The 27322-nt window shown below is 42.7% G+C and overlaps 1 protein-coding gene across 7 annotated transcripts in view; it reads left to right on the top strand.

Annotated features, from left to right (window-relative positions):
* Positions 1–749: 749 nt before the first annotated feature.
* dipk2ab (divergent protein kinase domain 2Ab) overlaps positions 750–27322 on the top strand; it is a 253383-nt gene continuing 226810 nt past the window's right edge. For 2 of the 7 annotated variants that reach the window (XM_067995033.1, XM_067995035.1), the window contains exon 1: positions 2065–2964. Coding sequence is in view for 4 of the 7 variants with exons in the window: in XM_067995030.1 (XP_067851131.1) it covers positions 9878–11971 (2094 nt within the window). In the remaining 3 variants the exon portion in view is untranslated. The other 5 variants (XM_067995030.1, XM_067995031.1, XM_067995032.1 and 2 more) reach the window with 5 other exon arrangements.

Below are 27322 nucleotides of genomic sequence, written 5' to 3'. Positions count from 1 at the left end.
CCGCACCCATGAGGACGGCCTCAACCGGGATCTTGGGTTCACGTCACGCTACACGTTACCCCACCAGCGAACAAATGTTATCTGTTTTTAATATAACGGGTCAGTTGCTGTCTTTTCTATGTTTCTACCTCTCTATCTCTGTTTTTTTTTGTTGTTTTTTTTTGGTGATTTGTATATTCTGTGAGACCTGGCAGGTAACACCTGTCTGTCTGCACACTGATTGCCTTGGCAACGGGCAGTTGAAAAAACTGTCTGTAATCACCAAGCATTGTTCTGTGAATTATAAATGCGATTTCATTTCGAGGATTTCATTTTCACATCGTTCACCTGACGAAGGAGGAAGCCTCCGAAAGCTTGTGAATTTAAAATAAAATTGCTGGACTATAACTTGGTGTTGTAAAATTGTTTACAATTATTAAATTAAGGAGGAATGAGACTCCACGTTTGTTAAAAGTTAATTTTTAGTTGTTTGACAGTCATTAAGACTTACCACGCTGTTAAAACTTAGTTTAGACCTGATATTTTTAAGTGTACCTTGTTCTGTGGCGTAATTAGTTGCTTTCCAGCTGGACAGAAGAGCAAGTTTGCACTTTTTTTTTCAATGATTTCTCTGATCTCAGCCTTAAATATGCCTTTTAATTCCAAGCTGTCATAGCTGGGGCAAACCAGCAGGAGCAAAGTCCGGACTTCCGCGTTTCACTGCGCATGTGCGAACCTGCTCCTTCCATTTCGCCACTGACAGCGATGAGCGCTGTCGAGCTCACCCTGAAACTCGCACGCAGTTTCAGCCCCCAATGGATTCGATATCCAGTTGCCAAGCTGACCGCAACTTTCTGGATTTTTCTTGTTTAACTGCGCTGGTCTGAAGTTGTTGTGCGATTTGCGCATAAATAAAAAGGTGAGGGTGGTTACCCGGACCGCAAATTCTGGCCCGGAACATCCGATAATCTGACTGGATGCCAGGGTAATCGATCACCAATTTAAAGTCATTTTCCTCTCTCTTTTTTCCCCCAAACAGATGTAATCTTTTATATCAAAAAAAAAAGTGCGCTATATTATAAAAAGGAGTCACCGCCGCATAAAAACAAGGGATTCTTGCACCAATTCGGCTACAACCCCAAACATCCCCACTCGAACTGCCCTGGCCTGATGCCAATGAGTTGCCTGGGTAACTCGGGCATGGACTGGGACACTTGTAGCCCCCCCCCCCCGGGCATCAGCGACACCGACCCCAGGCAAAGGGTGGTGGGTCCATTTCAAACGTTAAGAGATGATTAGTGAAAGGTCTCAGTAAATACCTCAGCGCCGTGTCCCCTTCCCGCTTCCTGTCTGTCCGCCTCCTTTACAGGATGCAACCCGCTCGGCGGAAACCTATTCCCTCATTTTGGGATCCGACACAAGAGCAGCGACAAGGAACAAAAAGCATTTTAAAAAAAACACACACACCGCGGCTATTGGAGGACGCCAGCTATTCCGCGCGGTACCAGTTCATTCTTTAATCAAAATTCTTCTTCCCTCCCCTCCGGTTGTTGGAAAAAGATGCAAAAATAGGAATAAAACTGGATCCTGGTGCAAGTGCAGGGATCATAAAGGACATTGCAAAAGACAATGGCTTCCAGAAAAAAAATATTCCTACCTCTATGCTAATGCATTGCAAGAATTTTATTTTGCAAAACACAAACAGGGGCCTGGGTAAGTCAATGCAAAGCAATTATTATGAGCGCGGGAGAAGGGACCTTCAAAAGGCGGAAGTTTGATCTGGAGCTTTCCTCTTAAAAACAAGTTGGACGCCGACATTCTCCTAGTGACGGAAGCGCCGAGGGAAAAAAAAGGGGGGGGGCGGGCATTATTGTATTGATTGACGTACGAAGGAGCCAATAGAAAGCGTCGCCCGGCGCGACGCCGTCCAACTGGCTGGTGAGGAGAGCGAATGGTGCGGCGCGCGGCGGTTGGAGCCGAGCTTGCCCGGGGAGCGGCGCGCGGGCGGGATTTCCGTTGGGAAGCTGATGCGTTGACCCCCGCACAGCGCTGGGCTCGCGAGTCGGCTGTTGGTCGGTTTGTGCTTGAGAGATGAGCAGGAAATTAAAAGAGTTTTTTTTAAAACCTCCCCCCCACAAAAATTTTTTTTAGATCGGCTCTTTCCCCCCCCCCCTCCTCCCCACCCAGACTCGACTGCCGCGTATAAAATAGCACAGCTTCGGAGGAGAGGTAGAAGAGAATAGACCGAGGAGGAACAGAGAAAAAGAAAAGAAAAGACGCCTTGGTGGGAATTAAAAACTAATAAAAGAGAGGGGGAAAAGAACAGCCGCTGTTGAATCAGAAAGTTCCTCTTTCAGACATTATCCGTGAAAACGGCTTTTGCGGTGAATCCATCCCCTAAATAATTTGGCTTTTTTGATTTTTTTTCCCCCGGTGCTAAATAGCCGCTTTTCATCTGTTTTGTGCAGGTGAAGAAGTGTTTGCTTCTCAGGGGAAATTGGCAGAGCGCTTTTTTTTTTGTTTTACCTTTAAATATGGTTCAGTGATAAAGTTTGTTGTTGGTTTCTCTTCACGCCCCCCCCCCCCACTCCCCGTCAAAACTAATCCAGATTTGCGAGACAAAAAAATGGCAATCTTCCAAGCCTAGTGCTTCTTTCTGCTTGGGTTATTGTGCTGCTGGACTTTTTTTTGGGGGGTGGGGGTGGCTTGTTAAATCTGCAACAAATTAAACAACACCGATGGGAAGAGAAGAAGTGAGAGGGACGGAGAGGTTCTGTGCTTTTTGAATGCTAAAGAGGGCGCACAATCCAAACTGTGACCATTGCATTTTTGTCCTGTTTCTGCGTTCAGCAAGAGATGGAGCCCTGGGACTGAGGAATGAAACTTTAAACATTACGGAGGTTCTTCGCCGCACGCACGCCTGCCTTGGTCCTTTTTTAATGTTGGAATTGTATTTACCTTATCTTGGGAATTAATTTTGATTAGGTGAGTGAATTGTGTGTATGTGTCTAATGTCAGAAGTGTGTTCACAAATAACTCTGGGGAAAATTCGGATTATTTATTTTGTAATAGAGATATAGGTTGAACAAATTTAGTAATGCTAGTTGCATAGTATTCCCCAAAAGCCACAATAGGAAAGCTTAATGTATAGTTCATTATTGGAGTCTATTGCTTTGCAGCTCGGACTCTTGTGCTTGCAACTGATCTTATTTGAAATTTAAATGTTGCTTTTGTCCAGTTTACTTTAGAATTGCAGCAAAGCGTAATTGCATCATTTTTAATGTGCAGCTAGAGAGATCATAGAAGTATTGGTGTTCTGAATCAAACCTGCAGAAATTATTCTTTCTCTTTCCCCTCCCCCTTTCGGTCCGAAAGCGATTTACATTTATAGTAAGATTGATGGGAAATGTTTGTTTAGGTTATAGCCTCATCGATATGCAGTAGAAAGGACGTCGTCGATCCCGGAGACATTGCTCTCATTTCTAAATGATAGGAAATGCAAACATGTTTTTAAAAATCATTTCGGTTAGGGAAATAGACAATTCTGTCCAATGAAGCATATTTACACCACATACTCTAAAATATTTAGAGTCCAAAACTGCAGCTTAAAATTTACTTTTTGATGCTGCTGCTGAGTCAATTAACTGTATTTGTGAATCTTCCTTGTTTTACATATATCGTGGGGTTTAAGTGATTGCTTCACTGGCTAGAATAAAAATTAACAAGCTTGTTCTCCTCAAACAGATGTGTAAGCCGACAGTGCAAATTTTGCAGGGGTGAAAATAATTGACTATTTGTTAAATTAGCCAGCAACTGGGCAGTTATCTAGGTTCCCAGGTTGTATTGTGATTGGCTGTGAATAATTCGTGGCATTAAAACATAGAAACTGCTTTGTGTTAAGTGCATCTTTTGTGAATGTGTAGGGGAATTGGTGCTCATCAAAAGTTCTGGTGGATGTTTTGACTTTACAAAGTATACATTTCAAGACTATTATAAATTAGTGCACAGTTTTGTTCTGAATCAGATGGACTCATTCACCAAGAAAGTGGGTTTTAATGCTTGATTTATAAACTCACTTTTTCCCAAGAAAAAGCTAATCACATCAAAAGTGGACCCATGCAGCTTCTTAAACTGTAACTGTTAGTTTACTCTTGCCTTGTAGTGTCTTGTTAGTGTGTGTGAGTTGAGGCTCGAGTAAGGGCTGGAAAGCTGATTGAAATAACTGAGTTTGTCAGCTCATTTCAGCTAATTTCTAGTAGGTTCCTGCATAATTATATAAAAGTAAAACGTTGTTATTGTGTTACCAAGTAATGTGTGATAGCTGCTGAATGTCATCATGTAGATTAAGTGTTGTATGGTCCAAAATCCTTCAGTGGAATCTCGTCTGGTATCTGCAATTGCCTGTAGCAGGAGTTTGTTAGCAGACTTTTCTCGTTACCAAGGCTATTATTTACAAGAGGCATTAATTTGTAAGTAACTGCATTACACGGGAATATTGTTTACATATTTCCAGCAAGATTCTTTAAATTATTTTTAGTTATGTTAAGGAACTATAAAGCAAAAACTTCCTAGTGCTTTGGTAAGAATGCATCATGTAATGTCATTCAGCATTGTAAATCTCCTTCCAGGTGTTTTCCTTAGGGAAATGGATGGCTTTGAATATTTTGAATTGTGCAGCTGTTGTTTTAAACCTGTTGTAAGGGTTCAGAATCCTGGAGGATATGATTTACTTGGCAGACTCAGCAGTATATCAGCACACTGAATCTTTCTGCAGATGAATCCTTAACCCCTTCACTGTAACTCCTTGTCAAGGAGCTGTTGGAGTTTACTGCCCAGACTACGCTTAGGAGTGAATGATGCCTAAGTTTGGCTTGCTCATATTCGCATTTACCTAACCAACTTCCAATTAGGAGACGCAGGTGCTGCCAAATCATCGAAGAGGTCAGAAAATTATTTATTAGCTGCAGAATCATAATTAGCACCATTTAAAATTAAACATTGGGTGGGTAAATAATTGAGGGTTAACTAACAAAATGCGTAACCGGTTATAAATACAGTTGCATCACAGTAATTCAGCATTAACTGGTATGCTTATCAATTTACAGTAGAGATCAATGTTTGATGTAGTCTAAATTAATCACCAATTTATATCAAACTACTTAGATAGCTGACAAGTTAACAACGGTCTGTTGGATAGATTAGAGACTATTTGCTGGTAGTAAGCAATGTTTCCAGAACACACATGATTTGCCCTTGGGAGCTGCTTCGTTAAGTTGAATGTCTCGCCTTCCCCCAGAATGATGGTGTTGGCTTCTGGTTCACTGGGGTGCTGAACCTTCATCTGTCGAGGTGTTATCTGTTCCTCTTGGATCCTTTGCTTCTGGGTAAATCCATCTGTTGTGCTAGTAGCTGTATCTGGACTAGCTGTCTTAAAATCTCACCTTGCTTGATAAAAGTAAGTATTACACTGATGCAGTAGAGGATGATCTTCTAAGGTCAGGATCCTGGTATATTGTTGGAGCAGAGTAGGAGGAGAAATCTGTATTTGGTCTATGCAGTGCTTGATCTGGGAGTACCTACGGTGACATTCCCCTTCCTGTGAACACAAAAACACTTTATTTTTAGCTTTTCCTAATTAAAGCTTGAGATTTAAAATTACCTCTTGTTGAAGAGATTGTGATGTAGTTACCAATTGGACTGACAGCATTTGAGCCCAGAAATTTCATTTGCTAGGGGCAAAATAAAATTCAGTACTATTGGTTTACTTATTTTCCTTTTCCAGCTGCTCCGTACCCCCAGCCTTTCTTTCGGTCCCTTCCCACCTGCTTGAAGCCTTATATCTTTCCTCCCTCTCCTACTTTTAAATCTCTCCCATCCTCATTTTATGACTGTTCTTCGTATCTCGGCCTATGCCTTTACTGCCCCTTCTGAGCTATTTGGTGCGTATTGAAATCACCTTGGCTACTTGATTTATTTTGAATTTGAGTATTGTCATCTAGAAAGAAAGAACTTGCATTTATAGCGTGCCTTTCATGTCTTCAGGATGTCTCAAAGCTCTTTACAGCTAATGAATTTGAAGTGTAGTTGCTTATTTAATTTTTGAAGGCTGCATTCACACACCATCTTTAGTGTTGTTGTTAAGAGGTTCCTGCTTTGCAGCGATATTAAAGATAGTGTGTAAAAGGCGTTCAAGGTAGATCAATCTAGTCTCCAGACCTAATTATTGTTTTGCTGGTGGTTGAAAACTTATATACAGGCTGGTCCATGAACTGTTTCTATGGATGCCTTGGATGTGGAACAGTTAATTTACTTAAAGTACGCCTAATTAGCATGTATTATTGGGGAGTATTCATTCCACTGGTCTGAGGCGAGCAGGTTGAAGGGCAGACCAATTTACTTTTTTAAAGCATAATATATCTTGTTTTGGCATTTGGGCATTGTCATTGGGATCAGTGTTCAGTGTGCATATCCAATGAAAGATATGTTTTATTGTACTTACTAGCCTACTGACGTAAGAATTGGATAGTGTTTTAAATTTATATTCCACCTGTTTTTGAGATGGCTATCCCAAATAAATTGGGATTTGTCTCATAATATCAAGTGGGTTGTTTTTAGAAGCTGCTCAGCTTAGTTTTCTAGTGTGGTTCAGCAATGAAGAATTCAGTCAGATTACTCACAGATGGAGGTTGGTGGCATGGTTCCATTATATCCTTAGGAATGCTGGTGGGACAAAATCCTGAGAGATTATAAACAGTAGTTGTTGAATAGCGAGTTAAGTGATATCTTTTGTTCATAAGAACCTTTTAACTATTAAGCTGTAGTGCAAACATAATATTTAAAATCATTATATCTGATTACTTCAGAGAAATTGAAAGTAGGCATGTCAGTGATGAGATTGGAGGAGAAGGTAATGTGCTGCCACTGCTGGGGTTCACCGTAACCCACCATAAGCTGGAGTTTCCAGCTGAGGTTGAGTGCAGGAAAAATGGTCAATGTTTGCATAGACTGAAACTTTCATGGAGACAACTTGCTCATTTATACAAACCTTTTATTCATAGTAAGCTAGAATATGCACCTTAACCATGATAAGGTGCAACCAATTAATATCTATTACAGTACCATAGAACATTAGAAAGCTGCAGCACAGAAAGAGGCCAATCTGCCCATCATGTCTGTGCCAGTTAGAATCATCCAGTACCAATGCCACTGTCTTGTTCTGACCTCAGAGCCTTTTAAATGTTTATCTATGCTTAAAAGATGCATTGTTTGCTTCGACTACTCCAAGGGCAAAACATTCCAAGCTCTTAACTGTGTAAAGAAGCGTCTCTTAATGTTTCTCCTCACTCTCTTAGTTACAATTTTAAATTGTCGGTAACTCTTCATCAGTGAAAATAGTCTTTTTCTTTGTCAAAATTCTTCATTGTAGTAAAAACTCCTATAAAATCTCGTTGGTCTTCTCTGCTTCAGGGGAAATAGTGTGATGATCTCCAGTCTCTCCTCAGAACTATAGTTTCTCATCCTGGTGGAACCCTGTCCTGCTGAACGTTGGAGTTCTGAAAGACCAGAGTTACTCTGGACATCCCCAAGTGCTTCCCATCTGCCTGAATCTTGATCCTCTTAAGACCTTATCAGTCAGTTTTCTACTCACTGACATTTCAATTTTAAATAGATAGTTGTCTTTCATCTCTGGAGTATGAGTCCATGTCAAGTTAGACTGTTGGAAATAATGTCTCTACACTCTGCTAGCTCAGAATTTTGTGGGAAATGAGGTTCAGAAGTCTTGATCCAGTCCTATTGAGCATGGGACCACAGCACAAAACTGCCCCTAATTCAGCATTTTATGGGCAATCTCACCAGGAGATTGCTGCTGTGGGAAATTGGAGAACTAATCTGATATATTTGGAGGTACTTTTTGGAGGTTGGAGCTGATGCAGTTTAAGGCAGAGTGGAGGTAGCTTTGTTCTATCTTAAAGTATGAAAATGTTCTATCCCTACATTGATTACAAAAATTGATACCAAAAATTGTTTCTTAAAAAAATTTAATAGGCAGCTTTAAATGGCAGTGATTTATTGTGCAAAAGTGCAAAGATTTCAGGGAAGAAGCATCCTAACCAATGATGGGAATAATTAATAAGCAATCAATAACTTTTCAAGGTAGGGAATAATTGGTAGAATAGTGCTTTGTTTGCTAATGCCTTCAGTATTGTAATAGGATCTCGTTTTATTTTGAGGGCGTATGTTTGGTTTTTGGAATAATCAGTGAAGCATTTTGAGTTGAAATTGCAGCAACTGGCAATAAAAGTGACCAATAAATGTTGTACTTTATGCGGATGAGCTTGGGTAACACCTATTAAAGAATTTTTAAAGAAATGAAGTTGAGAAGAGGGATTTGTGTGCGCAGGGAAGGATGATACTTTGTTGTGGCAATATTGCCACACTGAAAATGTGATCTGTTGCTAAGGTGACCCTGACCTGTCGGGCAGTGTATTTTATCTTGACCAGTAACCTTGAAAAGTAGCTTTTGAAAATTGCATTACCAATAGATTAGTATTTTATTAGGTTAGTTTCATATACTATTCATTTTTTAAAAAGATAAGTCTTTAAGTGCATGCTTTATATATGGAAGGTGTTTCTTTTCTCCCCTTCCCCTCCTCCCACCAGAATGTGATCAGTCACCTTATCACACCTCAGTAAAAGATGCAGTATTAAATATTGTATCCCATTTGAATATTGAAAGCTGAGTAATTTTCTGGCTTGTGACATGTCAGTTGAGGACAGTATTTAATTACAATTGTACCGGGTTCTAAAGGAAGTTGGATAAACACTTGAAGGGGGGAAAAAAATACAGGGCTATGGGGAAAGAACACAGGAATGGGACTAAATGGATAGCTTTTTCAAAGAGCCGGCACAGGCACGATGGGCTGAATGGCCTTCTCCTGTGCTGTACCGACTATACTTTGATATCCCCACTAAATTTTTCGTGGATTTCATTTTTACATTGATTGAAAATGAGGCATGGCATGGTACATAATCAATGTATAAATGAAATTCAGGGAAAATTTAGTGAGGATATCATAGCATAGTAGGTACAGCACAGGTCGTCATTCGGCCCATCGTGCCTGTGCCAGTTCTTTGACAGAGCTAACCATTTAGTCCCATTATCCTGCTCTTTCCCCATAGCTCTGTAAATTTTTTCCCTTCAAGTATTTATCTAACTCCCTTTTGAAAGTTACTATTGAAACTGCTTCCACCACCCTTTCAGGCAGTGCATTCCAGATAATTACAACTCGTGTTTTTAAAAAAAATGTTTCCTCATGTTGCCTCTGGCTCTTCTGCTGATCACCTTAAATCTCTGTCCCCTGGTTACTGACCCTTCTGCCACTGAAAACAGTTTCTCCTTATTTACTCTGTCAAAACTGTTAATGATTTTGAACGCCGCTATCAAATCTCCCCTAATCTTCACTGTTCTAAGGAGAACAAACCCAGCTTCTCCAATCTCTCCACATAACTGAAGTCCCTCATCCCAGGCACCATTCTAGTAAATCTTTTCTGCACCCTCTCTAAGGCTATGACATCCTTCCTAAAGTGTGGTGCCTAGAATAGAACCCAGTACTTCAGCTGAGGCTTAACCAGGTTTAGTATAATTTCCTTGCTTTTGTACTCTGCCTCTACATGAAAACCAAGAGCAGGAAGCTTGAGAAACTCGGCATCACCACCAGCATCGACCAAGCTTCCCCTGGTACCACGGTTGCAACCACAGGGAAGTCTATCGTCAATTTGTCCGACCACACCCTTCAACCAGACGAAATCGAAGTTCTCAGCCGAGGGCTCAATTTCTGCCCCACTACCAAAATGTACCCCACTAGTCTCGCGGCAGACAGAGGAATTCATCAGGAGAATGAGGCTCCGGGAATTCTACCACAAACCACAAAATTTCAGCAGCGAACCCAATGAGACAATCAACGATCCGGAACAGCAGACAGAGGGATCCGCGGTACAGCAACCGAAGAGGAAAGAGTCTCACTGGACTCCTCCAGAGGGTCGCTGCCCTCAGCTTGACATGTATGCTCAAGCTGTCAGGAAATGCGTCTATGCCAGATTCATCAGCCGCACTCGGAAGACAGTCCAGAATGTCACCCGAGCACAACGCAACGCCATCAAAGCTCTCAAGACCAACCGCAACATCGTCATCAAACCAGCGGACAAAGGAGGAGCCATCGTCATACAGAACAGAACGGACTATTGCAAAGAAGCATACCAACAACTGGACAACCAGGAACACTACAGACGGTTACCCGCAGACCCGACCAAAGAACACACCCATCAGCTCAACAAACTGATCAAGACCTTCGATCCAGACCTTCAAAACATCCTACGCACTCTCATCCCACGTACTCCCCGCGTGGGAGACTTCTACTGCCTCCCAAAGATACGCAAAGCCAACACACCCGGACGTCTTATCATATCAGGCAATGGAACCCTGTGTGAGAACCTCTCTGGATACATCGAGGGCATCCTGAAACCCATCGTGCAGGGAACCCCCAGCTTCTGTCGCGACACTACAGACTTTCTACAAAAACTCAGTACCCACGGACCTGTTGAACCAGGAACACTTCTCACCACGATGGACGTCTCGGCACTATACACCAGTATCCCCCACGATGACTGCATCGCTGCGACAGCATCAATACTCAACACCAACAACTGCCAATCTCCAGACGCCATCCTACAACTCATCTGCTTCGTCTTGGATCACAATGTCTTCACCTTCAATAACCAGTTCTTTACCCAAACACACGGAACAGCCATGGGGACCAAATTCGCACCCCAATACGCCAACATTTTCATGCACAAGTTCGAGCAGGACTTCTTCACTGCACAGGACCTCCAACCAACACTATACACCAGATACATCGACGACATTTTCTTTCTATGGACCCACGGTGAGGAATCACTAAAGAGACTACACGATAACATCAACAAGTTCCATCCCACCATCAAGCTCACCATGGACTACTCCTCAGAATCAGTTTCTTTCTTGGACACACGAATCTCCATCAAAGACGGGCACCTCAGCACCTCACTCTACCGCAAGCCCACGGACAACCTCACGATGCTCCACTTTTCCAGCTTCCACCCTAACCACGTCAAGGAGGCCATCCCCTATGGACAGGCCCTGCGAATACACAGGGTCTGCTCAGACGAGGAGGAACGCGATGGACACCTACAGACGCTGAAAGACGCCCTCGTAAGAACGGGATATGATGCTCGACTCATCGATCGACAGTTCCGACGGGCCACAGCGAAAAATCGCGTAGACCTCCTCAGAAGACTAACACGGGACGCAACCAACAGAGTACCCTTCGTCGTCCAGTATTTCCCCGGAGCGGAGAAACTACGCCATGTTCTCCGCAGCCTTCAACATGTCATCAATGGTGACAAACACCTCGCTATGGCCATCCCCACACCTCCACTACTCGCCTTTAAACAGCCACCCAACCTCAAACAGACCATCGTTCGCAGCAAATTACCCAGCCTTCAGGAGAACAGCGTCCACGACACCACACAACCCTGCCACGGTAACCTCTGCAAGACATGCCAGATCATCGACACAGATACCAACATCACACGAGAGGACACCACCCACCAGGTGCACGGTTCATACTCCTGTGACTCGGCCAACGTTGTCTACCTCATACGTTGCAGGAAAGGATGCCCCAGAGCATGGTACATTGGCGAGACCATGCAGACGCTGCGACAACGGATGAACGGACACCGCGCAACAATCGCCAAACAGGAGGGTTCCCTCCCTGTCGGGGAACACTTCAGCAGTCATGGACATTCATCCACCGACCTTCGGGTAAGCGTACTCCAAGGCGGCCTTCGAGACACACGACAACGCAAAATCGTCGAGCAGAAATTGATAGCCAAGTTCCGCACCCATGAGGACGGCCTCAACCGGGATCTTGGGTTCATGTCACGCTACACGTAACCCCACCAGCGAACAAATGTTATCTGTTTTTAATATAACGGGTCATTGACTGTCTTCCTTCTCTCTCTCTCTCTTTTTAGGTGACACCTTTTTGTTTGCTCACTGTGATTGCCTTGGCAACGGGCAGTAATCACCAGGCATTGTTCTGTGATTTTAAAATGCGAAGGATTCGAAAATGTCATTTCCACACCACCTGAGGAAGGAGGAAGCCTCCGAAAGCTTGTGGAATTAAAAATAAAATTGTTGGACTATAACTTGGTGTTGTAAAATTGTTTTCTATTGATAAAGCTCAGGATCCCATTTTTTTTTAAAACAGCCTTCTCAACTTGTTCTGCCACCTTCAAAGATTTGTGTGTGTGCACTCCCAGGTCTCTCAGTTCCTGCACCCCCTTCAAATTGTACCATTTAGTTTATATTGCCTCTCCTCATTCTTGGTACCAAAATGCATCACTTCACAGCATTAAATTTCACCTGCCACGTGTCTGCCCACTTCATCAGTCTGTCTTATGTTCTCCTGAAGTCTGTTGCTATCCTTCACATTGTTTACTACATTTGAGTTTCGTGTCATCTGCAGACTTTGAAATTATACCCTCTATACCCAAGTCCAGGTCATTTAATATATATCAAAAAGGGCAGTGGTCCTAATATTGACTCCTGGGGAACACCACTGTATTCCCTCCGATCTGAAAAGCAACCATTCACCGTTACTCTCTGCTTTCTGTCCCCTAGCCAATTTTGTATCCACGCTGCCACTGTCCCTTTAATTCCATGGATGTTAATTTTGCTAACAAGTCTACTATGTGGTACGTTATCAAATGCCTTTTGAAAGTCCATATACAGAACACCAACCGCACTACCTTCATCAACCCTCTCCGTTACTTTATCAAAGAACTCAATGAAGTTAGTCAAACATGATTTTCCTTTCACGAATCCGTGCAGACTTTCATTTATTATCCCATATTTTTCCAGGTGCCAATTAATTTTGTCCCAAATTATTGTCTCTAAACATTTCCCTGCCACTGACGTTAGGCTGACTGGCCTGAAATTGCCAGGTTTATTGCTCTCTTTTTGAACAAGGGTGTAACATTTGCAATCCTCCAGTCCTCTGGCACTGTCCCCAGATTGTGGCCAGATCCTCTGCAATCTCCACCTTTACTTCCCTTAATAACCTAGGTTGCATCCTATCTGAAACTTTTCTACTTTAGAGTACTGCTACTCTTTTAATTATCTCCTCTTAGTCTATTTTTATCTTATCCAATATAGTTACTATCTCCTCCTTTACTGCTACAATGGCAGCATCCTCTTCACTAATGAAGACCGATGCAAAGAATTAATTTAGTACCTCAGCCATGCCTTCTGCCTCCACAAGAAGATCTTTTTTGTCCCTAATCGGTCCCATCCTTCCTTTGACTACCCTTTTACTATTTATATCTTTATAAAAGACTTTTTTGGGTTCCCTTTTTATGTTAGCTGCTAATCTATTCTCATACTCTCTCTTTGCCACTCACTTCCTTTTTTAGATCTCCTCTGTACTTTCTGTATTTGGTTTCTTTCCCTACTGTATTATGAACCTTACATTTGTCGTAAGCCTCCTTTTTCTGTTTCATTTTAATCTCTATATCTTTAGTCATCCAGGAACTCTAGTTTCAGATGCCCCTCCTTTCCCCTCTCATGGGAATGTATCTATTCTGTATCTGAACCATCTCCTCCTTGAAGCCCTTTCATTGTTCAATTACTGTTTTGCCTACCAATTTATGATTCGCATCCACTTGGACAAGACCCCTTTTTAACTCACTGAAATTAGCCCTCCTCTAGTTCAGTATTTTCACATTTGATTGTTCCTTGTCCTTTTCCATAACTATTCTAAACCTAATATTATGGTCACTGCTCTCCAAATGCTGCCCCTCTCCCAAACGTGCTCCACCTGCCCCCTTTCATTCCCCAGGACTAGATCCAGCACTGCTTCCTTCATTGTTGGGCTGGAAACACACTGTTCCAGAAAGTTCTTTTGAATACCTTTGAGGAATTCCTCCTCCTCTTTGCCCTTTACACTGCTACTGTCCCAATCTATATTGAGATAATTGAAGTCCCCCATTATCACTGCTCTATAGTTTTTGCATCTTTCTGTAATTTGCCTGCAAATTTGCTCCTCCTATCTCCTTTTCACTATTTGGTGACCTAGAGTATTCACCTAGTAGTGTAATAGCTCCTCTGTTCCTTAATTCTAACCAAATAGATTCTCACTTTGACCCCGAAGCTACATCATCCCTTTTCAGTACTATAATAGTTTTTTATTGATCAATAATGCCATCGCCCCCACTCCTTTCTTTCCTCCCTGTAGCCAGGTCTCTGTTGTTGCCACTATATCATAGTCCCATGTGGCGACTTAAGCCTGCAGAGCACCAACTTCATTTACCACACTACGTGCATTTACGCACATGCATTCCAAACTCATCTTAGACTACCTCGCATTTGCCACCTGTCTGATCCCTCCTATTTCTGAATTATTCTTTACTCTAGTTCTATTTGTTCCTCCCAGTCCTCTATGCACCTTGTTTCTCTTCTCTAATGTACATCCTGGTGCCCATCCCCCTGTCAAATTTAAAGTTTAAACTCTTTCCTCCCCTCCCCCCCCCCCCCCCCCACAGCACGAGTTAAGGGTGCTATATAAATGCAAGTTTTTAAAAAAAAATGTTGGTACAAAAGTTGACTGAGTTATCAGGAGTGGACTGTAATGGTAAGCTTACTTTTACACTAATATCCAGGCTGAACGTTGAAGTGTGAAAGAAATCGTGTGACAGCTAAATCATAAGTAATTGTGACACAAACAGGAAATTTCCAAACTTTCGGTATATTAATTCTCCAAATATTGTACGTTAAGACAGGTTCAATCTTAAGATGGCTCGAATAGTGCCAATTTCTTTGCTTAGAGGAGGTGTTTTGTTCTTGATATTCAGGCTGTTTTGATGAGATATTTGAACCTCATTTCAGAGATTTTTTGCATCATTTTATTTGGAACTGAGATTGTCACTGTGACAATTAAGTAATCAAGATGGTGCAAGACATCTGCACTAAATTCGCTATGAACTCCAGACAAATCAAAGAGAAAACTGGGGGGGGGAAAGAGATTCCATTTCAGGTGCAATCGGGAAATTGTGCCCAAAATACGCTTGTTAGGTTACAGTTCAAGCTTCTGCTAAAATTAATTTGCATAATCACAAATGTAAAATCTTCCATGAACCGGTGCAATCTGGCAGTGTAATAGAACGTAATTGTTTTTTTTCCATTTAAAGTATTCCTTGATGTATTTGAGTGGTAACCTGGTACAGTTTTATGCATACAGCTGAAAAATGGGTTTATCACAAAATAAGCATGTTTAATAACTGTGTCCAGTCCTCTATCTGAGTAACCTGATTTAAAATCACTGAAAATGATTTTTTTAAAAACGATACTGAACCATTTAATAGTTTCACTGGTGTACACTAGCTAGTTTCTTAGTAAATTAAATATTTTTTGATATGAAAATACTTCTAAAATGTGCCTATGCGCGTAAGAAAATGAACGGAATTTGAAGAGTCTTCCCAAACCAGTGAAAACTCTCGTTTTCGACCTTGGGGTGTGGCCAGCTTTGTGGGCAGGGCCTGATACGGGCGAATTGAACCTTGAACCAGCGTAAAAGATCGCGGAAAACACGAATGTAAGTGGTTTGGCCGATTCTGCCCAGATTGCGCTGATATTACTAATGTAAACAAGCCGAAACTCTACCCCAAGATATTTACGTCCCTGGTGATGGACCTACGGATTGAACCATGAGGAAGGGATTACAAGATTGAGTACTGTCTGCAACTGTATCGAGAACTTGTGCTAGAGTGGAAGAGATTTGTGCAAGTGACTTTCTACATTTGTGGCTGAAGGAGCAAAGTACAGCTTTAAAAGACCTGGCAGTGTAGTGTAGTCACTGTGCTGTTCTGTATGTGCTTTACTTGTTATCACTGTAAATATACTGAGATCAACTTGGAGCCTGAAACAGACTCATGTGTGATGCATTAATATTTCTGTCTTCTGGAATGATTTGAAGCTGATATGCAGAGAGCACAGGAGATCTAGAATTGGTGTACGTTTTGAGGGCATGTGATTTCTGTAGGGGAAGGAATTTGAGACTGCAGCTTCTGGATCACATGGGACATGAGATCGACTTGCAGGGACGGATTGAGATCATTGAAAGAAAGAATCCTTCACCAACTTGTCTTAACCTTCCCTTTTGGTTCACACTTGTAGTACTGTAAAGACTGAAAACCTATTCAGTAGCAAATTATATTTTTAAAATCTAAATTGCACATGTTTCATTATCTCCTTCTATTGAAACGCATCTCTGCCATTTCCTTAGCCAATTCCCTTTCCGAGCTGGATTTTTTTTTTCAGTGGAGTGAGAGTATGAAACTTGGCCCCAAAACACCAAGTTATTAGTACTGAGGAGTGCAGAAAAACAGGGTATTGTGTGCTCAGCCCTGATGCTGAAAACCCAGAGTAGATGAACAAGTAGATTGGATCCAATCATTGCCATGTATAAATACTGACCAAATTTAAATCAAACTGATCTGAGTTATTTTAGTCTCTAAGCCAATTAGCTAATTTATTTGAATGTTAAAATATTTTCACATGTTGTAAGGAAAAATTATTTTTCTGTTCCATTGAATACTTTGCTCTAATTACATTATATTTTAATTTGAGAGATCACACCTGGCATAGTAGTGAAGAGAAATCTTAATATTAATTTTGATCAATCAATCATGCAAGCTGCAGTGCACACAAGCATTAATTATTTAGTTATATGCTGCCATTGTAACTATTTGAAACATGAAATTTTGCTCTTGTAGAGAATTGTTTTTATGCATGGATTTTCAAGACTGGCAAACATAAATCTCGAAGGGGATCAAAAAATTTGAACTTCTTGGCCCAGAACCACTATGGATAGACAATAGTGCTCCAGGTACTACAATCTTAAGGGGCAGGGGACTTGAATCCTTGTTGGGGTATGGTTGCTGGGTACTGTCCGGCATTTCGCCAAGTCATTATTTCAGTGTGAACTGAGATACACTGGGCTTTTTGGACTGGGGTCATTACTATATGCGAGGTGGACTCGCTGGCCTCTGCATGCTGCTTGAGTGCATATTGTTTTACGGAGTGTCTGTCACTATATGCAGCCTATTTTTTATTTCCAAATCTAACTTTTGTTTGGTCAGGAGTGTAGAAGAGCATGCCAGGAGCAGCACCGGCGTACCTAAAAATGAGGTGCCAACCTGGTGAAGCCACAACACAGGACTACATGCATGCTAAACAGCAGAAGCAACATGCTAGAGACAGAGCTAAGCGATTCCACAACCAACGGATCAGATCAAAGCTCTGCAGTCCTGCCACGTCCAGTCGTGAATGGTGGTGGACAGTTAAACAACTAATGGGAGGAGGAGGCTCTGTAAACATTCCCATCCTCGATGATTGCAGAGTCCAGCACTTGAGTGCAAAAGACAAGGCTGAAGCGTTTGCAACCATCAGTAGATGATCCATCTCGGCTTCCTCCCGATATCCCCACCATCATAGAAGCCAGCCTTCAGCCAATTCGATTCACTCCACATGATATTGAGAAACGGCTGAGTGCACTGGACATAACAAAGGCTATGGGCCCCGACAACATCCCGACTGTAGCGCTGAAGACTTGTGCTCCAGAAGTAGCCGCGCCTCTAGCCAAGCTGTTCCAGTACAGCGACAACACTGGCATCTACCCAACAATGTGGAAAATTGCCCAGATATGTCCTGTCCACAAAAAGCAGGACCAATCCAATCCGGCCAATTACCGCCCCATCAGTCTACTCTCAATCATCAGCAAAGTGATGGAAGGTGTCGTCGACAGTGCTGTCAAGCGGCACTTACTCACCAATAACCTACTCACCGATGCTCAGTTTGGGTTCCGCCAGGGCCATTCGGCTCCAGACCTCATTACAGCCTTGGTCCAAACATGGACAAAAGAGCTGAATTCCAGAGGTGAGGTGAGAGTGACTGCCCTTGTCATCAAGGCAGCATTTGACCGAGTGTGACACCAAGGAGCCCTAGTAAAATTGAAGTCAATGGGAATCGGGGAAAACTCTCCAGTGGCTGGAGTCATGCATAGCACAAAGGTGGTAGTGGTTGTTGGAGGCCAATCATCTCAGCCCCAGGACATTGCGGCAGGAGTTCCTCAGGGCAGTGTCCTAGGCCCAACCATCTTCAGCTGCTTCATCAATGACCTTCCCTCCATCATAAGGTCAGAAATGGGGATGTTTGCTGATGATTGCACAGTGTTCAGTTCCATTCGCAACCCCTCAGATAATGAAGCAGTCCGAGCCTGCATGCAGCAAGACCTGGACAACATCCAGGCTTGGGCTCGTAAGTGGCAAGTAACATTTGCGCCGGACAAGTGCCAGGCAATGACCATCTCCAACGAGAGAGAATCTAACCACTTCCCCTTGACTTTCAACAGCATTACCATCACCGAATCCCCTACCATCAACATCCTGGGGATCACCATTGACCAGAAACTTAACTGGACCAGCCATATAAATACTGTGGCTACAAGAGCAGGTCAGAGGCTGGGTATTCTGCAGCGAGTGACTCACCTCCTGACTCCCCAAAGCCTTTCCACCATCTACAAGGCACAAGTCAGGAGTGTGATTGAATACTCTCCACTTGCCTGGATGAGTGCAACTCCAACAACACTCAAGAAGCTCAACCCCATCCAGGACAAAGCAGCCCGCTTGATTGGCACCCCATCCACCACCCTAAACATTCACTCCCTCCACCATCGGCACACAATGACTGCAGTACGTATTGTTCACAGGATGCACTGCAGCAACTCCCCAAGGCTTCTTCGACAACACCTCCCAAACCCGTGACCTCTACCACCTAGAAGGACAAGGGCAGCAGGCACGTGGGAACAACACCGCCTGCACATTCTCCTCCAAGTCACACACCATCTCGACTTGGAAATATATCGCCGTTCCTTCATCGTCGCTGGGTCAACATCCTGGAACTCCCTACCTGACAGCACTGTGGGAGAACCTTCACCACATGGACTGCAGCAGTTCAAGAAGGCAGCTCACCACCACCTTCTCAAGGGCAATTAGGGATTGGCAATAAATGCTGGCCTTGCCAGCGACACCCACATCCCATGAATGAATTTTAAAAAAAAGATTCGATGAGTTCACCTTATCAACCCTCAGGATACCCACAAGCTGCTGAGTGAATGAATTGATCCTTTGTTGCCAAATCACAAGTCAGACAGCAAACCGCGCATTAACTGTTTATTGACTTCAAACTCACAATTATCACTGCTTGAACATTGAGTATACAAATAATTAATAGATATAGCTGCAGATGGAATTACCTAGCAATTTGGATAACAAATAAAAGTTTCTGAACAAAATGAGTGAGGTTGTAAAAGCAGTTCTGTATATATCACCGTAATTCAGCATTAACTAGATTGCTGATTATCAAATTATAGCTGAGACCCCTGTCTGAGACTGATATATAAATTTGTGGAATAACCTCCTTGGATAGATGACGAGTTAAGAGTCTATTAAATAGATTGGAGTCTGTGATAGTGGTCAGCAATGTTTCCAGAGCTTATACGACTGTGTCCTTATGAGCAGCATGGTTAATGGGATGGTGGCAATAGCTTCTGTAACGTTGAGTTGATGACCCCCTTTGGCAGTGGGTTTATCTGTTCCGCTCGGATCCTCTGTTCTGGCTGGGTCCACCATACATACTTGTAATTGTATCTGAGTTAGCTGGCTCAACTCTTACTGTCTTGATCTCTTTAGACAACTTGTACAATTAAGTGTCATGCTTATCTCTGCCTATATCTGGCCACTGTACTAATACAATCTGACTTTATGACCTCTTGGTCTCTGCCTTAGATATACATTGTACTTGTAACGGTACCCTTCTATATCTGCTAGGTAAAGATTACTACAAATGAATATTAAAGTGGATAAAGAGAATCTAGATCTCATGAAGACAAAAGGAAACTTCTTCGAACTAACTAATGTGGCAGGGGGATGGGAACCGATGTGGGAAGTAAAGTGGTGACAGAAACAAAAGGCAGTAAGGGAGAGTGTACAAAACATGACCGGACAGATGGTCTGAGAAAGCAGGGCAAAGACCAAGGGAAGTCTAGATTAAACTGCATTTATTTCAATGCAAGAAGTCTGATGGGCAAGGTAGATGAACTCAGGGCATGGATGGGTACATGGGACTGGGATGTTATAGCTATTCCTGAAACATGGCTAAGGGAGGGGCAGGACTGGCAGCTCAATGTTCCAGGGTACAGATGCTATAGGAAAGATCGAGCAGGAGGTAAGAGAGGAGGGGGAGTTGCGTTCTTGATTAGGGAGAACATCACAGCAGTAGTGAGAGGGGATATATCCGAGGGTTCGCCCACTGAGTCTATATGGGTAGAACTGAAAAATAAGAAGGGAGAGATCACTTTGATAGGATTGTACTACAGACCCCCAAATAGTCAACGGGAAATTGAGGAGCAAATATGTAGGGAGATTACAGACAGCCGCAAGAAAAATAGGGTGGTAATAGTAGGGGACTTTAACTTTCCCAACATTGACTGGGACAGCCATAGCATTAGGGGCTTGGATGGAGAGAAATTTGTTGAATGTATTCAGGAGGAATTTCTCATTCAGTATGTGGATGGCCTGACTAGAGAGGGGGCAAAACTTGACCTCCTCTTGGGAAATAAGGAAGGACAGGTGACAGAAGTGTTAGTGAGGGATCACTTTGGGACCAGTGATCATAATTCCATTAGTTTTAAGATAGCTATGGAGAATGATAGGTCTGGCCCAAAAATTAAAATTCTAAATCGGGGAAAGGCCAATTTTGATGGTATTAGACAGGAACTTTCAGAAGTTGATTGGGAGAGTCTGTTGGCAGGCAAAGGGACGTCTGGTAAGTGGGAGGCTTTCAAAAGTGTGTTAACCAGGGTTCAGGGTAAGCACATTCCTTATAAAGTGAAGGGCAAGGCTGGTAGAAGTAGGGAACCTTGGATGACTCGGGAGATTGAGGCCCTAGTCAAAAAGAAGAAGGAGGCATATGCCATGCATAGGCAGCTGGGAACAAGTGGATCCCTTGAAGAGTATAGAGATTGCCGGAGTAGAGTTGAGAGAGAAATCAGGAGGGCAAAAAGGGGACATGAGATTGCTTTGGCAGATAAGGCAAAGGAGAATCCAAAGAGCTTCTACAAATACATAAAGGGCAAAAGAGTAACTAGGGAGAAAGTCGGGCCTCTTAAGGATCAACAAGGTCATCTATGTGCGGAACCACGAGATGGGTGAGATCCTGAATGAATATTTCACATCGGTATTTACGGTTGAGAAAGGCATGGATGTTAGGGAACTTGGGGAAATAAACAGTGATGTCTTGAGTGTACATATTACAGACAGGGAGGTGCTGGAAGTCTTAACGCACATCAAGGTAGATAAATCTCCGGGACCTGATGAATTGTATCCCAGGACGTTATGGGAGGTCAGGGAGGAAATTGCGGGTCCCCTAGCAGAGATATTTGAATCGTCGACAGCTACAGGTGAGGTGCCTGAAGATTGGAGGGTAGCAAATGTTGTGCCTTTGTTTAAGAAGGGCGGCAGGGAAAAGCCTGGGAACTACAGACCGGTGAGCCTGACATCTGTCGTGGGTAAGTTGTTAGAGGGTATTCTGAGAGATAGGATCTACAGGCATTTGGAGAGGCAGGGACTGATTAGGAACAGTCAGCATGGTTTTGTGAGAGGAAAATCATGTCTCACGAATTTGATTGAGTTTTTTGAAGGGGTAACCAAGAAGATAGATGAAGGCTGTGCAGTAGACGTGGTCTACATGGACTTTAGCAAAGCCTTTGACAAGGTACCGCATGGTAGGTTGTTACATAAGGTTAAATCTCACGGGATCCAAGGTGAGGTAGCCAATTGGATACAAAATTGGCTTGACGACAGAAGACAGAGGGTGGTTGTGGAGGGTTGTTTTTCAAACTGGAGGCCTGTGACCAGCGGTGTGCCTCAGGGATCGGTGCTGTGTCCGCTGTTTGTTATTTATATTAATGATTTGGATGAGAATTTAGGAGGCATGGTTAGTAAGTTTGCAGATGACACCAAGATTGGTGGCATTGTGGACAGTGAAGAAGGTTATCTGGGATTGCAACGGGATCTTGATAAATTGGGCCAGTGGGCCGATGAATGGCAGATGGAGTTTAATTTAGATAAATGTGAGGTGATGCATTTTGGTAGATCGAATCGGGCCAGGACCTACTCCGTTAATGGTGGGGCGTTGGGGAGAGTTATAGAACAAAGAGATCTAGGAGTACAGGTTCATAGCTCCTTGAAAGTGGAGTCACAGGTGGATAGGGTGGTGAAGAAGGCATTCAGCATGCTTGGTTTCATTGGTCAGAACATTGAATGCAGGAGTTGGGATGTCTTGTTGAAGTTGTACAAGACATTAGTAAGGCCACACTTGGAATACTGTGTACAGTTCTGGTCACCCTATTATAGAAAGGATATTATTAAACTAGAAAGAGTGCAGAAAAGCTTTACTAGGATGCTACCGGGACTTGATGGTTTGACTTATAGGGAGAGGTTGGATAGACTGAGACTTTTTTCCCTGGAGAGTAGGAGGTTAAGGGGTGATCTTATAGAAGTCTATAAAATAATGAGGGGCATAGATAAGGTAGATAGTCAAAATCTTTTCCCAAAGGTAGAGGAGTCTATAACAAGGAGGCATAGATTTAAGGTGAGAGGGGAGAGATACAAAAGGGTCCAGAGGGGCAATTTTTTCACTCAAAGGGTGGTGAGTGTCTGGAATGAGCTGCCAGAGGCAGTAGTAGAGGTGGGTACAATTTTGTCTTTTAGAAAGCATTTGGACAGTTACATGGGTAAGATGGGTATAGAGGGATATGGGCCAAGTGCAGGCAATTGGGACTAGCGTAGTGGTATAAACTGGGCGACATGGACATGTTGGGCCGAAGGGCCTGTTTCCATGTTGTAAACTTCTTTGATTCTATGATTCTAAATAGAGAACCTGCTGAGAGGTGTGCAAAGCTGCCTCTTTTGCATCTTAATTTCAAAGAAAACCCTTTCCATTCAATTGACCAATCTGAGTGACACGGTTGAAGGGTTTACTTCCTAACAGTTGTAAGTTCCCTTGGAAGTCCCCTAAGTTAATGAGGTGTGGGTACCTAGGCATGTCAAGCTGCACTTTTACTCCCTGGCTCCTCAGCCTTTCCTTTAAAGAAGGATCCTGCACAGGACCAGACAAGGCACGACATATTTATGACTCACTAATGAGCTATCTCTGGTCTGTGCCATTCACAATGGGCCTGCCATCATTAGTAAGGAATGTTTTGTTTTTGAGCTTTTACGAAGCTCGAGCTTTTATGACTTTATTGGTTTTAGATATCTTCGTGGCTTAATTAGTTTTGATTTCCCAGCCATTTTCCAGCTTTCAGTTTAACTGACTCCATTTTTGTGGCCACCATAAAGCTGGAACTCCATTTTGAGAATATTTTCCAGCCAATTTACAGTGCATCTTCCCCATACTACATACATTAAAAATAACCAAATCAAATTATGATGAGAAAAGACACTGTTTCTGTACCGCTCTCTATTTCACCCTTGTGTGTTTTGGGTATTAATGATTAGAATGACAATTTTTTGCTGTCATCATCTATGTTGTGCTAATTAGAAGATTTCTCTGGCCCTCCCACTGTCTGACGGGTGGCACTAATTAGAACATTAACATAGAATCATAGAATTGTTACAGAACAGAAGGAAGCCAATCATGCCCGTGCTCGCTCTCTAAGAGCAATCCAGTTAGTCTCATTCCCCTGCTCTTTCCCTGTAGCCCTGCATATTTTTTCCCTTCAAGTATTTATCCAATTCCTTTTTGGAAGTCACGATTGAATCTGCTTCCACCACCCTTTCAGGCAGTCCATTCCAGATCATAACTACTCACAGCTTAAAGTTTTTCCTTCATGTCACCTTTGGTTCTTTTGCCAAATACCTTAAATCCGTGTCCTCTGGTTCTCGACCCTTCTGTCAATGGGAATAGTTTCTCTTTTTATTTACTTTATCTAAACCCTTCATGATTTTGAACACTTATCAAATCTCCCCTCAACCTTTTCTGCTCCAAGGAGAACAATCCCAGCTTCTTCAGTCTATCCACATAATGGAAGTCCCTCATCCCTGGAACCATTCTAGTAAATCTTTTCTGCACCCGCTCTAAGGCAGTCACATCCTTCCTAAAATGCAGTGCCCAGAATTAGGGACACTACTCCAGTTGTGGCCGAACCAGTGTTTTATGAAGGTTCAATATAACTTCCTCCTTTTGTACTCTGCCTCTGTTTATAATGCCCAGGATCCCGTATGCTTTTTTTTAAACCACGTTCTCAACCTGAGAAAGTCCGGCCACCTTCAAAGATTTGTGCACGTATACCCCCAAGTCTCTCTGTTCCTGCACCCCCTTTAGAATTTTACCATTTAGTTTATATTGCCTATCCTCATTCTTCTTACCAAAATGTATTACTTCGCACTTCTGTGCATTAAATTTAATCTGCCATTTGTCTGCCCATCCCACCTTACAGTTTAGTTTTGTGTCATCTGCAAATTTTGAAATTGTGCCCTGTGCACCCAAGTCCAAGTCATTAATATATATCAAAAAGAGCAGTGGTCCTAGTACCGACCTCTGGGGAACACCACTGCATACCTTCCTCCAGTCTGAAAAACAACCGCTCACCACTACTCTGTTTCCTGTCACTTAGCCAATTTTGTTTCCATGGGCTTCAATTTTGCTAACAAGCTTATTATATGGCACTTTATCAAAAACCTTTTGAAAGTCCATATACTGCATTGCCCTTATCAACCTTCTCTGTTGCCTCATGAAAAAAACTCAATCAAGTTAGTCAAACATGATTTGCCTTTAACAGATCCGTGCTGTTTTCCTTTTTATTAATCCACACTTGTCCAAGTGACTTAATTTTGTCCCGGATTATCGTTTCTAAAAGCTGCCCCACCACTGAGGTTAAACTGACTGGCCTGTAGTTTACACCCTTTTTTGAACTTGCAATTCTCCAGTCCTCTGGCACCACCCTTGTATCTAAGGAGGATTGGAAGATTGTGGCCAGTATCTCTGCAATTTCCATCCTTACTTCCCTCAGCAGCCTAGGGTCCATCCCGTTTGGACTGGGTGACTTTCTACTTTAAGCACAGCCAGCCTTTCTAGGACCTCTTATCAATTTTTATCCCATCCAGTACCTCAACCACCACCCCTTTTACTGTGACTTTGGCAGCATCTTGGTAAAGACAAATGAAAAGTATTCATTTCGTACGTCAGCCATGCCTTCTGCCTCCAAGCGTAGATTTCCTTTTTGGTCCCTAATCAGCCCCACCCCTCCCCTTACTACCCGTTTACTATTTATATGCCTATAGAAAACTTTTGGATTCCCTTTTATGTTAGCTGCCAGTCTATCATTCTTAACTGTGACCGTTAGACTGGTGATAGTGATAATTAGAGACTGTTTCCTTCAAAATTCAACATTGTTTTGAAAACTAAATTTCAAGTGGAGAAATAAAACACTCCCAGCTTAATGTGCGTTCTGAAGTTTATAGAACACGAAACAAAAGCTGCTACAAGTGAGATCAACAGTTTTGTCCTACACTTTTTTTTAAAAAAAGAACACCACCTCAGTTTATTTAAACTTCACCTGAATAAAGCTTTTGAAATTAGTTCTCTAGCTTCTCTTCAAATAAATTGGAAAAGCATTTGTGCAGAAACTACCAGAAGTTAAAGAATCATATTCCAGCTGTGCAACTGAGTGGTACTGTTGCCTCCTGGGAATTTGGGTACACTGCACATGCCCATACTGTGCAATGTCATACCTTCAGGCAAAAATGTGAATCCCAAACCCAGGCTTTGGGAAAGACTGAGGCATTAAATGATATGAGGCAATTCAATGGATAGATTTAATTTCCCTAACTCTCTTGGCTTCTAGTGCTCTTGCTTATCTTTCTGTCCTTTTTTTCTTTCAGGTGGGAGGTGGTGTGATGTGGGGAAAGAAAACACCACACTGATGAATGTAGGCTCAATTTTCCTTGGGGTTGAAGGGAAAATATGTCCCGTTAGCAATTGCCATCACAGCATTTGTGCTTCCCCATCCTTTTGGCTTCCCTATAACTCTTCACCTTCCTGCCACCTCATTGCTCCCATTATTCCTGTACTCGCTCCTATCACTTCTTGTTTGCTCCCTCCCTCCCTAATGGGTTGTGGCAAGAGACCAGAGATCCCTCATCTGCAATCCATTTCCTTCTTCCCTGCCTCCTAACTTCCCTTCCTATCTGTCTCTCATAGGCTTTGTTTGCTTTAGAATTATCATAGTATGTTACAACGCAGGAAGAGGCCATTCGGCCCATCGTGCCTGTGCCAGCTCTTTGAAAGAGCTGTCCAATTAGTCTCACTCCCCTACTCATTCTCTATAGCCCTGTAAATTTTTTCCCTTCCAAGTATTTATCCAATTTCCTTTTGTTCAGATGCCTAATTTCCTCAGCAGTGAAATTAAAACCTGTGACCAATAGATTGGCATGCAGGTACTTGACATGGTGTTCTGTCAGGTTTACAGAGATCAATATATCAATGCATTAGCAAGAAATGGAAAAGTTGGGTTTGTTTTTACTAAAAGAAATGATGTGAACTATTTAAATAAGTTACTTGGGTGTAGCAGTGAGTGAGTCAGACCATGAAGGTCTCAGGTTTCCCTGGTTTGTGCTGCGATAACTAATCTCAGCGAGGACCATAATGAGTTTGCTACAACCAGATGTCAGGTGAGGACAGAAGCAGGCTCAGTGTGTAGGCCAGTGTTGTCCAATAGAAATTCATCTTCATTTTAAAAAAAAAATGAATGAAATTAGAACGAGGAGCGATAGTGTTTCTGCCACTCTATTTCTCTCTCCCTCCCTCCCTGTCCCTTTCTGGTTCGCTCACGCGCCCCCCCCCCCCCCCCCCCCCCCGGTTTGCATCACTGCGCTCTACGCCCTCTCCCCCTCCTCTCTCTGGTTCGCTCGCAACTTAATATGCTTTCCGGCGTGTAATCAGTATACTCATTTTCTCCCTCTTGAACAAAGTCTTGGTTTTAAAAAAAACTTTACCCCAATTAAGGTTTGGGCTTTCAAACTTGTCCTCTAGCTTTTCTTAAAATAATTTTGAAAAACAACTGAGCAGAAGCTAAAAAATTCATAACTGAAGGAACAGTACTGATGCAGTTAGAAAATTTGGTAC

This window comes from Heptranchias perlo, chromosome 13 (genome assembly GCF_035084215.1).
Source record: "Heptranchias perlo isolate sHepPer1 chromosome 13, sHepPer1.hap1, whole genome shotgun sequence".
Taxonomy (NCBI): Eukaryota; Metazoa; Chordata; class Chondrichthyes; order Hexanchiformes; family Hexanchidae; genus Heptranchias; species Heptranchias perlo.
Note: the sequence above shows the minus strand (reverse complement) of the source record. Positions and strands in the feature narration are given on the sequence as shown.